General features: G+C 50.1%; 1 protein-coding gene across 5 annotated transcripts in view; it reads left to right on the top strand.

Annotated features, from left to right (window-relative positions):
- The window catches only part of NOS1 (nitric oxide synthase 1), a gene marked incomplete at its 3' end in the record, with an annotated part of 105,868 nt that overhangs the window by 18,704 nt on the left and 74,778 nt on the right, over window positions 1-12,386 (top strand). For all 5 annotated transcript variants that reach the window (XM_081037071.1, XM_081037070.1, XM_081037072.1 and 2 more), the window contains exon 2: window positions 5,471-6,638. In XM_081037071.1, the coding sequence (XP_080893197.1) occupies window positions 5,914-6,638 (725 nt within the window). In that variant the 5' untranslated portion in view covers window positions 5,471-5,913. The remainder of the gene's footprint in view (window positions 1-5,470; window positions 6,639-12,386) is intronic.

Here is a 12,386-nt window from a genome sequence, read left to right as displayed (position 1 = left end):
ACTTAATACCCGCATAGGATTCCATTGTGTGGATGTGCTACTCCCCTACGACAAGAGATTTTCCCAATCTCTTGATTTTCTGAGCAACACTGCAAGGAAGAGTCGTGTGTACTCGTATAAGTTTAAGGGTGTTCCTTCCAGTTTATCTGCAGGAGAAAGTCCTAAAACTTGAATGGCCAGGCCAAAGATTTGTGTGTTTTAAATTTGGGGGTAGATATTGTCAAACCGCCAAAGAGATGGTACAAAGTGGCAATGTAAGAGAACGTGGGTTTCCCAAACCCTCAGCGACAGGATATACTGTCAAGCTTTAATCCTTAATCCTCACGCCCCTAACTCGTGCCCGTTCCTGCCCATGAGGTATGGATGTTAGATCTGGGAAGATCAAAGTCATCACAGGCAAAATGTAGCCATGAAACGGGAAATGACGTGGCTGGGGAGACCCCACGGAACCAGGGTGCTCTTGTCTCTGGGATCCCCAAGCCCCAGAATGCCAACTTACCCCCTGCGTTGCAGAGGTTGGCCGGTTTGTAGCTATGCTTTGCTGGCGTGGGAGAAAACATGTCAGCTTGATTCCCACTGGTGTTCTCTCTGGGGAAAAGACTACAAATTAGCTGTTCAGGACATGTAAGAAAGTTCGTTGTTTTGTTGTGTGTGTTTTAGGTTTTTTTTAAAGTGCAGTTGGGTTATGGTTTTGGTCTTTTGTTTGCATCAGGGGTGGCAGTATTTTGTTTTGATTCTTTTAGACATGGAGGACTTGAATTTGTTTTTAAGTGAGATTGAAGGGAGATAGGAGCCAGGGCTGTAACTCCATCAGAGATACTGTGGGTGCGCAAACTGAAAACACTTGGGTGTTCACAGGCTGGGTGTTGTTTTCTAATATTGTTCATTTAAAAGGTAATACACATGTGCTAAAAATAATTTAAATGGTATTCAAATAGGAAAAAAAGATAGTGCTTCCTCCTACTTCTGACATCCAGTATTCCTCGTAAGAAACAACCAGCAATATTCATTCTTCCAGAAGGTTCTTTGCATTTATGCGTGCAGGCTTTACACGTTTGTGCCTTTCTTTTTTCACCTAAAGGTATATCATTTCCTACCTGTAAATAGGGATCTGCCTTATTCTTTTTAAGGAAACATTCATTGCACAGATGGTTTAGCTTTCAAATGACGCTCTGGCAGCAGGATGTTTGTTACTGGACTGTTAGCCCAGGTGACACCCTACTGTCACCTGTCTTCACAGGGTTCTAGGTGGATTTACTCTCCACCATTCTACTCCCATCAGGCTTATTCCAAGCGGTCAACCTCAAACCTCCAAAAATTGTGAGATGTTTGCTCACCCTCTAGGTCATTTTTCTGGTTTCTTTAGAAAGAAGTGTCTTTTGCCTAGCTAAGTTATCAGTAGCTTCTTGAAGGGACCTAAGGGACAGTGGGATACAGGAAAGAGCCTTGGTCCAAGAGCTGACTTTAGAGTCAGACTCCAGACCTGCACTGCCCAATGACAATACAATGTAAGCCACCAATGTGACCTTTAGCTGTATAGTGGTTGCATTCAAATAGTGAAAAGCAATGGGTAAAATGAATTTTCATAATGATTGTGCTTACCCCAACATATCTAAAATATTCTCAGTTCAACCCGTGTCTATACTGGAAGATGATCGAGCTATTTTATATTCTGTTTTTCCTACTAGTCTTTGAAGCCCAATGTGCATTTTATTCATGTAACACATCTCAATGCAACCAGCCACAGCTCAGGAGTCCAATGGCCATATGTGGTCAGTGGCTGCCCTATTCGACAGCCTCGCTGTAGACCCCCCAACGGTCTCTGATGCCTAACGTCCTCTGACCTTCAGTGCTAAAAACGGAAAGCCATGGTCAAACCAGAAAAAGCAGGTCTCGCTGCTGCAGCTTGATTTCCACATCTGTAAAATGGGGGCAATGGAATGTGACCTTGGTCAGGGTGCGGATGAAGACTATGGCAGTAGAGGAGGATGTGCTCTGGGGAGGAAAAGGAAGGAGGCATGGTTTTCTGGGATTGTTATTAGGCTTGACCCTGGTGAGTACTCAGAATCACTCAGACCCAAGGCTGCCTCCTCGGCATATTCTCTGAACTTTAGTCACTTTGTCTGTTAAGTAGAGATAAAAACAGCTCTTCCTTCATATGACACCTGTGCAGTGTGTTTAGCACACAGTAAACCCTCAATGGCTCAAAACCTGCTGCTGCTACCAATCCTCGGGTTGTAGAAATGCAGCCCAAGGTCACACTGCGAGATGGTAGCAGCAGACGCTGCCCTATTTTGCCTCCCTCCTTCTCGCTGGCAGTCAGCCCCGAAAGTCAGCCGCTAATTTCCTCGCAGCAAGGTAACTGAAAGAAATACAGGGAAACCATGGAACTACTCGAATGAGGCCCGTATCCAAGTATTATTTCCATGGTATGTAATCTGGCGTGTATGCACATGTGATTTATTTAAAATCGCATCTCCAAAGGGCGGAGGCTGGGTTATAATCAATGCCCCGTATGGGGACTAGCAAGAGATTCCTCAGTGTGGTTTCAAGCAAAGGGCCCCCTTCTAGGTCGCACATGAAGTACCCCTGACCTGTGATGGAGTAGAATGTGCACTGAATTAAAAGCCAGGAAGCCTGGATCATTACATGTTATATAACAATAACAGGAAAGCATTTTTTTTCTGAGCATTTGCCCTGTGACATTGCTGAGCACCTTGCATTCATTGTTTTATTTAATACCCCAGTTACACAGGGAGGTGGTAATTACTTAATGACCCCATTTTACAGATGAGAAAACTGAGGTTCAGAGGAAATAAAGAATTCACCTAGAAACCCATGGAAAGGGCCTTAAAACTCTTCCCTGTGGCAGAGGGTGGCCAGCTGTCCTGGTTGGCCCAGGACTGAGGGGCCTGCTGGACACCAGACATTTGCAAGCTGGGATAAGTGGCTCTCCCTATAGCAGCACAACTTATTCATCTGTAAAATGGGGATAATCAAACCTGACACTGATCAGGGTGAGAATAAAAGTATGGCAACTGAGGAGGTTGTGCTTTGGGGAGGAAAAGGAGGGAGGCCTAGTGTTGTGGGGTTATTATCAGGGTTAGGATTGACCATGGTGAGTGCTCAGAATCCAGTCGCTTAGACCCAGGGCTTGCATATTCTCTCTCTCTCTCCCTCTCTCTCTCTCTCTCTCCAGACACTGACTATTTCTGCCTCTCCCAAGCCCAGCCTCATTCCAATTCCTTCCAAAGATCAAGTTGCCTTTCTAGACCAAAGTCTGAGAAACAATACCCCAGTTTCCTAAGCATCAGCTAACAGCCCCCTCTAATTTCGAAAGCAGCTCAGAAAGAATCAAGGCTGAGAGTGGCTGGGCAGGTTCGTGGATTCTTTTACGTCTTTTTTCTTAAACCAAGCCCAGCCTCTGTCATGTGGTAAGGTCTGACCCAAGCCAATGTGTGGAAAGAGAGAGCTTAGGGGCCTCATCTCTTCAAGAGCTCACCTTCAAGTCCCTTCTTTAATTAGAGACCACAGCTCAGTGCCAAACTTGGACACTCAAGAGTGATCTGCAGGTCCCAGCTGTCTGTCTCCAACTAAACAACTAACAGCCTGGGTTTGGTACCGGGAAGAGATGAGGTTTGGGGAGAGTCAAGGAAGCAAGGGGAGCAGGGTGGACCAGTCTTCTCCCCAGGGAGGAAGGGCACAGTGGTTCTGGATGGTTTTCTCTGCAAACCAGAACCCCAGCATAAAGACGCTGACAGATACTTGGTCAACACATGGGCCGCACACGCTCACGCACACAGCAGAGAAATGACACAGCACAAGGGCGATGCATGAATACACAGAAACACACACACACACACACAGCAACACCAGATGGAGAACGCAGCCCAGGCTGGGCCTGGGTAGTCATTATTCCCTCACCCACACGAGACTGGCAGAGTTACATAAGGCAAGCTGCAAAAGGGGGAGGCTGAACTTGCTAACCACCCCCCCAGGGGATCCAGGAAGGGGCACCTCCTTCTCATGGAGGGTGTCTGCACCCATCTCCTGCTCTCAGAGACATTGGGAGCTTGTCAGCTGCCTCAGCCCTGGGGTGACCCTGGGAAGCCACTAAAAGGGAAACGAGGGAGTGTCACTTCGTTAGTAGTGGCAGATGGGAGCTCCCTCACTGTGCTGGTGAAGATGCCTGCGGAAGGGGGTGCAGAGATAGAGATGGAACTGGGGATGAGGAAAGAGATGGAGGGGTTCTCTGCTACTCCCATGTGCCCCCCACTCCACCTACAACTACAGATCACCTGCCCTAACTCATACGCAGAAGACACACATTACTGCCTTGTGTGTGTGTACCACAATTGCACACACCTCACCTGGGCCCCCAACAGGCGTCCAGCTGGGCCCCCTGTTGGCCTTTGGTACCCCAACCACACCTCATTTCCCCGAGCCTAGGGGAGCTGGTGGGAGTTGCAAAAATAGCTAGAATATACATTTTTAAAAACTAGAGTATTTGTTTAGAAGCTCAGGCTCAAGAGTGGGGCCAACCTAAGTTCCAATCCTCTCTCTGCCCTCATTCTGTACATGACCTTGGACAAGTCACTGACCCTTCCCAAGCTTTGGTCTTCTCATGTTCTAAAGGGTTACGGTGTGTATCAAAGGAGGGGGTCCGTGCTCAGTTAGTGTCCACTATGTTTAGTCTTTTGGGATTTTTTCTTCTTCGTTCAACAAATCCTCATTGAGCACCTGCTACCTGCTTATGTTCACCTCAGGGTACACAGTCCATTTTTCCTAATGTTTCTCCATTAGGGTTTCAGATGGTCTGAGGAGTACATATGTCTTCCAGAGTTTCATGTGGACCCATGTCTTTAGTATTTATTATACCCAGATTGGTTTTAATGGTTTTTAATGTGGCCAAGTCCATCCTTTTGAACCTGGAACAGCTAATAATTACAAAAATGGTCCTAAGGGCCAATGGACAGCTTTTGTAGGCAGTTCCATGGATGGCGGCGTCATTCGCCTTCCAGGAGTCTTGTTGTGGGGCCTTTGAGAGTGGCCGGAATGGAGAACCCAGAGATCTGTGCTGGCTAAGCTCCTGACCTGTGGATGGATGCGTGTTTGTGAAACATGGGGAGACAAAGGCCATGTGACAAGTTGGAGGGGTGACTTCTTGCAGTGGGAAAGAAATAAGAAAGACCTTATCGTTCTTGCTTTCTGATTTCTGGGACTGTCCATGGTTTCCCCAGGGCTTTGATCATGGAGATGAACCCAGGCAATTTGCAGCTACCTGGGAAGATATCCCCCTCCAGGAAGAAAGATTTTGTTTCTAGGTCGTCTTCAGAACTCAGATCATCTGATAGCTAGCCTTCTCATTTGGCTGCATTTCCCATCTTAGTTTTGAAGGTGGCGTTGGGCACACCACACCAATCTCTCGTTTTTAATTATCATCATCCCTTCCCTTGTTCCTTTTCTTCAGCTCAGGAAGCCCCAGATCTAATCTGCATCTCATGGGCTGCCAGTGCCCAAAGAATAGTCCACAAGAGCATGCGTCACCTCTAGACACAGCCACCAGACACTTTTCCTTCCAGTCCGTCTGACCTGTTGCTTAGGGACGCGTCCCACAGCTTCTTCTGACGTCTGCCCGATCAACCATCACGTCCTTAAAGAACAAGGAAGGAAGCAGACGCAGGAAATCATGCCACCGACAGCCAAACGACAATGAGTGGGTGACACCAAGTTGACGTCAAAGACAGACAAGATCAAGCCCAAGAGCAGCTCACCCTCGAGACGCCCCACAACCCCTGCAGCGCCAGGCCCCAGCTCCTTCTCAGCGCCGCCTGCAGCTGAGCGCCTCTTGGTCAAGTCGCCTTGGCTGGACATAGCCTGAGATCTTCCTCAGACCCTTGGACACTAGACGTCATGGAGAATCACATGTTCAGTGTTCAGCAAATCCAGCCCAACGTGATTTCGGTCCGCCTTTTCAAGCGCAAAGTGGGGGGCCTGGGATTCCTGGTGAAGGAGCGGGTGAGCAAGCCCCCCGTGATCATCTCCGACCTGATTCGTGGGGGTGCCGCGGAGCAGAGCGGCCTCATCCAGGCTGGAGACATCATTCTTGCGGTCAATGGCCAGCCCTTGGTGGACCTGAGTTATGCCAGCGCCCTGGAGGTGCTCAGGGGCATTGCCTCCGAGACCCACGTGGTCCTCATCCTGAGGGGCCCTGAGGGCTTCACCACGCACCTGGAGACCACCTTCACTGGGGACGGGACCCCCAAGACCATCCGGGTGACACGACCCCTGGGTCCCCCCACCGCAGCCGTTGATCTGTCACATCAGTCGTCAACCTGCAAAGAGCAGCCACTGGCAGTGGACGGGGCCACAGGTCCTGGCAATGGGCCACAGCATGCCCACAGCAATGGGCAGGAACCTGGCTTGCTGTCTCACACCAATGGCCTGGCTCCCAGGCCCCCGAGCCAGGACCCTGCCAAGAAAAGTCCCGGGGTCGCCATCCCGGGCAGTGAGGAGCGCAATGAACTACTCAAAGAGATAGAACCTGTGCTGAGCCTTCTCACCAGTGGTGACAGAGGGATCAATGGAGGCGGACCCACCAAGGCAGAGACACAAGACGCAGAAGTGCAGGTGGACAGGTAAGCTCCACAGGTGTGCACACACGTGTGCACACATGTATCTTGCATGTGAACATGTCCTGCAACTTAACATCGCAGCCCAGAAGCCACCTGAGCTGTCTCTGACATCTACAGGAGCACATCCACTCACCCCCCCCACTTTGCCTCTTTCCCTTAAAATTGCAACTGCAAGAGCAGAATGGGCATCCCTTCTAGTATGTATGTCTTCCCATGAACCCCAGAGCTATTCGTCGTGTCTTCCAATCTTTATCCCACGTAATCGTCCAGCAACCCCATCGGGTGGGTACTTCTGCCATCCACATTTCACGGGTGAGAAAACTGAGGCTCCAAGGGGACGGGCCTTTCCTGAGGTCGCCCAGAGAGTGAGAGGCACGTGTGCATGGCAGATTCAAGCGTGGGATGGGTGTCGCCGCCCCGGAAAGAGAGAGGGAAAGCTGAGTACCGGGCGTCCCTCAGCTTAGACCTGTTCTCTCCTTGTGACAGCCAGTCAAGGGCAAGGAAAGTTCTAAAAGAGGGGAATGGAATCCAGGTAGAGAATGAGCCCCAACTCCCCAAAACAGCCCTCTTGCTCGGATTATGTGAGAGCCAAGGCTAGAACTTGAAGAATTCAGTGGCAGACCCTCTGTGTTTGCCAGGTTGGCATTTTCTGATTCTGTGGGGAGCAAAGCTGGCAATGGTGGGTGATGGTAGCTCTTTCTCTGGGGAGAAATTGGCAGCTGAGTCAGGTGGTCAGAAGATAGCGGTCAAGAGATATGAGAGAAATTTCACTCTGCCCCCTGCCACTCTCACCTTCGGTCCAGCACTGACACTCTGGCCCCCAGTGGGTGTAGGCAGACTTTTCTTATCTACGCCCCTGTATGGACGGAGGCTCAGGTCTCAGGGCCCCCAGAAATCTAGGCCAAACTTTCCCAGCGCCCTCCCCAGGGACCCCTGTGTGTCCCAAGAGGATTTAGAGGTCACCAAGAGGTCCCTCAGGGGCCTGGATTAAAGAATCTCTCCAGGCACCTGCGTTGATTTAAGAACCATTCATTGAAGGCCTACTACAGGCCAGCCACTGTTCTCGGCACTAGAGGTAGAACAATGAATGGAATAGACAAGTCCTCTGACTTCTGAGAGAAATGATACAGGCCATGGGGAGTTCACAGTATGGTAGGGAAGATGAAGGATAAACAAGATAAAAATGCGAAACATGCAGTCTCCTTAGTGATCCCTGCTAAGGAGATAAACAGAGCTGGGAGGGTTAGGGAGTATCGGGCAGGTGGGATTTTAGATAGAATGGCTGGGCAGGCCTCACAGGAAGACAACACAGAAGACCCTGGGCAAGGGGTTCGGGAGCCCTGTAGCTTTACAGAGCAGGAACATTCCAGGCAAAGGGAACGGCAGGTGCCAAGGTCGTAGGTGCGAGTGTGCCTGCTTGTTTGGGGAACTGCATGGGATTTAGTCCTCCTTCCTGATGGGGCAGCCCCAAAATAGCCCTTTGGCGGGCCCCTCCGTCTGTGGCAGCCCACCTGTGGCATCCTGGGTTTTCCCACCTTCCCACACCTGGGCAAAAACTGAGCCCATTCCAGTAAGACCCCAGAGCTCCCCAAAGAGGAAGGTGACACTCTGTCAGAAGCCCCTGGGCAGAGGGGCTCTAAGGGTCATTGGCTGCCCTTTGATGCTCTGCCCTCCAGCCCACGCCTCCTATCTTGTGCATGCCTGCCTCACCCTCCACACTGCCTCTCCCACGAGGAGCAGAGAGACACTGAGTGGGGGCTGTCATACCTTGCATGCCAGAGGAACCCCGCCTGTACCTACTGCTCTCTCCACTTGGTTCTGATTGTGAGCAGGGCACGGTGTGAGCAGGAGGTCATGAGCATCAGAATGCCCCAAGACTCTGGATCTTGTGTGTGGCATGGAGAAGTCCCTCCCACTATTGGGAGCTGGGTCCTCCCTCCAAGGAGCCCATGTGACCCTCTCTCCCAGCCAACAGCACAGGACACCAAAGCCGGGGCAGGACAGCAGGCTTACACAAGGTGTCAAACAGGAAGGACTTTAACGGGGGCCCTTGTGTCAGCCGGGCCTTAGCCTCCTTCCAAACACCATCTCAGCAAAGCCTCCTCTGTGTCCTGAAGATGAGGGAGGGGCACGACAGTCTGATGTGTAGTCAGACCTATTTTTCCAACTTGGGAGGCCACACCTGAGCTCTCAGCCCGCCCTCATCCATCACGGTCTCCCTCTGATGATCCTGTGTCATCCTTGCATGTGGTAAATTGTTTGACCAAAGCAGCAGAAAAAAAAACTCTTTCGGTGGAAGTAAGATTTGGGACGAAGTGACCCCGGGCTCCACGACACCCACTAAGGTAAATGGTTCTCAGGATGAGGAATATTCCAAAATAGCACATGTTCCCCAAGCTTAATGGCTCACACCCATGCTGGACTCAAAGACACGGCCCCTCCCCTCCCCGTTTTTTACCAAATATGTTTTAAATGCCCCTTTTACTAACCAGAAGCGAATTCATGGAGCATGTAGCCACACTGTGCATTTTTAAAAATCCGTATGATGTCCTAACTATAAAATATAGGAGAGCATAAAAGTAATTTATGATAAATGAGCCTGTAACGTACACATCAGTGCACAGGCATGACCTCGCTGGAACGGTCAGATGTTTGCACCTCCACACAGAACTGCTGCAAACACCTCCGCGTCCAGTGCAGATTGGCACAGGTGTGTTGTTTTGGCAACTCAAATGCTACCAGCGGCGTCACCTTGGTGATGTGATTTTCCGAAATGGTGAACAGCTCCCGATAGAACCATGCCCTGTCTTTCTTAGATTCACTGGCAGTAGTGGCATGCATGGAAAATTCAGTATATTTTAAAGCTTTAGTTGTATTGAAGACCAAATTGGGATCTATGGCTTAAGAATTTAAGCGTGGTGGTTATTTGGGTTTTTTTGTTGTTGTTGTTGTTTAATGTGTGGATGTTCAAAGGTTGCATGGCTATCGGGACCCTTCTTCCTTGTTTGGGTTTGTCCCTGGTGTTGCAGGATGTCTACCACCTCAGGTGCCACTGCCCTCCCACTGGGACGCTAGGAGCCCTCTGGCCATCGTCATAACAACCAAAAGTGCCTCCCCCAAATTGCCAAACTGCCTCCCTAGTGGCTGACACAAGTGCCTCCTTAAGAATAAGTGTCCCAAATCAGGAAGAGGAAGCCCAGAGACAGAATGTTTTTGGGGTCCCTCCTAGGGCTGGCAGTTCTTGGATGTTGCAGACCCCTCGGAGCACATGGCTGCCTGGAAATTACTTATCCCCCGAGGGGCCTCTTCATCCGGGCTGCTTTTTGGGGTGGGGGGCAGAACCGGTATCCTGGATGCTGGATGACCAGGTGACAGTGAGGCAGAGCCCCACATCCAGGTCATACTCACTAGGCTGTGACTTCTGGGGTCCGAGCAGAGGCTGGCGCCGTCACTGGTTCTCAGCAGTGCTCCTCACATTCTGCTCTCTTGGCCTCATTCTCTTCCTTCTTTTCCTTTTTCCTCCTGGACACAGACTTATGTTCCTGTTCCACCTCATCTCTTCCCCTCATGGGGCATCCCTAGCTCTGTTGTTTGGGGGTGCTGGCCTTCTCTGGGAGGAGAAGTGATGTTTAGTTTACACACAGCCTCATCCCTTCATCCCAGGGGGGAGGTGGCCTTGGCAGGTGGTGGCGCATGTGAGGGAGTGTAAGGGAGTGAAATCCAGGGGCACCCGGGACCTTCTGTACTTGGGAGCAGTCTCTTTAAAATGCTGCATGTCAGAGGATATCCAGATTGTCAGCTTGCTGCCCTGAAGGAGGGTTCTAAAGAGGCCAAGGTCCCTGGTCCAGCATCCATCTGGACCAGCCGGTCACCCTCGCCCTGCGCTCTGATAACTTCTCCACTTACAGGGTACTCGGTTACTTACAGATTACCTCCTGGCGTGAATCCGGCTCCCTAAGTAGGACGTGTGGTTTTAACCCCCTTTTATAGATGAGGGACTTGAAGCTCAGAGAGGTGAAGCAACTTGCCCTACGTCACACAGCACTATTGTGGTTCTACCTAGAAATCTCACAATGCGCGTCCAGAGTTAAAGAGAAGCCAGACAAGAGAATGTGGCTGGGGGTACAGAAGTCAATTTCAACCCCTAGAGAATCAGCTTACCTGGGGGGAGGAGGCCTCCTTCCGTGACAAGTCTGAGTTTTGTTTTGGGGGATTTTTTGTGGTAAAATTGGTATACCAGATTATATTTCAGGCGTACGTTATAATTTGCTAATTGTATACACGTACAATGTTCACCACTGTAAGACTAGTTACCATCCCTCACCAGACAATTGATCCCCTTGAGCCATTTCGTCCTTCCTCCTCTACCCCCTTCCCCTCTGATACCACCAAATCTGTTCTCTGGGTCTATGAGTTTGTATTTCTTTTGTTTGTTGTTTTAGATTTCACATATAAGTGAAATCATATGGTATTTGTCTTTCTTCATCTGACTTATTTCACTTAGCATAATGCCCTCAAGGTCTATCTGTGTCGCCACAAGTGGCCTGATTTTTATCATCATTATGCTCAACCTCTAGGGAGCACTCCGGACAGGCCTGGCCCCAGGCTGAGGTCTCTACATCAAGCAATTCCTTCATTCCTCCTCATAGCACCCTGTTTTCCCGATACGAAACCAAAGCTCATAGAGGTGCAGTTACCCCAGCTCACACATCTAGCAAGCAACAAAGCCGGGACTTGACTCCGAGCCCATGCTCTACTGAGATGGCATTGTTGGCCACAGTGCACTTGACCACTAGCCATCAAGTGTCTTGAGGACATCAGAATATTTTCTCAGAGTCCAAAAGGGAAACTGAGGTCCTGAGGTACCATCCCCTGCAGAACTGACCTAGGCCGACCAATGACAGCATTGATTCCAGGTCTGGTGCCTTAGAGGGTCTCCTCTGTGATGCATTGGACATGCCTCATAGCTTTGAATCACTCTGGCGGCGTTTTTCCGCTAAGAAATTGCATCCAACCTTGTGGCCTTCACACCGCCTCTCAGTGCAACTGTTCCTTCTCACCTTGACCATTGGAATGCAAGTGACTTCCTCACTCCCTCTTTTCCTGGGTAGGGGAGACAGGTCCTATTTCTAGAGTTATGACTCTTATACCCTCTTTCCATCAGAGGCCCTGCCATCTTATCACGTGGACACCCAGCTCCTTATTCTGGGGAAGAACTATGGAATAAGCCCCCACACCCAGCCCAAATTGTGTGTAACCCAGCGGGGCTCCTCACCATCTTTCACTCAACGAATATTTATGAAGCATCTCTTCTGCCCCAGATACCGTCCTCAGAACTGGGAATCCACTGATGAACCTCTGCCATGATGGAGTCAGATGATAGGCAAGAAATGAATACTAAACAAAAAGACACAAGCAGTCCTTTTAATGATACATGCTATGAAGGAAATAGGACAGTGATTTGGAGAAAAGTGGCTTAGGGTGGACTAGAACATTAGATTAGAGGGTCATGGAATGCCTCTCTGAAGAGGCAACGTTTCTACTGAGGCCGGAAGGTACGAACCATGTGAAATCCAGAGAAGGGCGTGCCCGGCGGAGGGTGCAGCAGGAGCAAAAGCCCTGGGGCAGGAAGGAGTTGGGCTGTTCAAGGAACTGCAAGCAGGCCTGTGGGCTTTGAGGGTAGTGAGCAGGGGGACAGTAGTCGGCCATGCGTTAGGACATGTGACAGGGGCCATCAACCCTCCTGCCACC

This window comes from Rhinolophus hipposideros (assembly GCF_964194185.1).
Source record: "Rhinolophus hipposideros genome assembly, chromosome: 24".
NCBI lineage: Eukaryota > Metazoa > Chordata > Mammalia > Chiroptera > Rhinolophidae > Rhinolophus > Rhinolophus hipposideros.
This window is presented reverse-complemented; position numbering and strand designations above follow the sequence as displayed.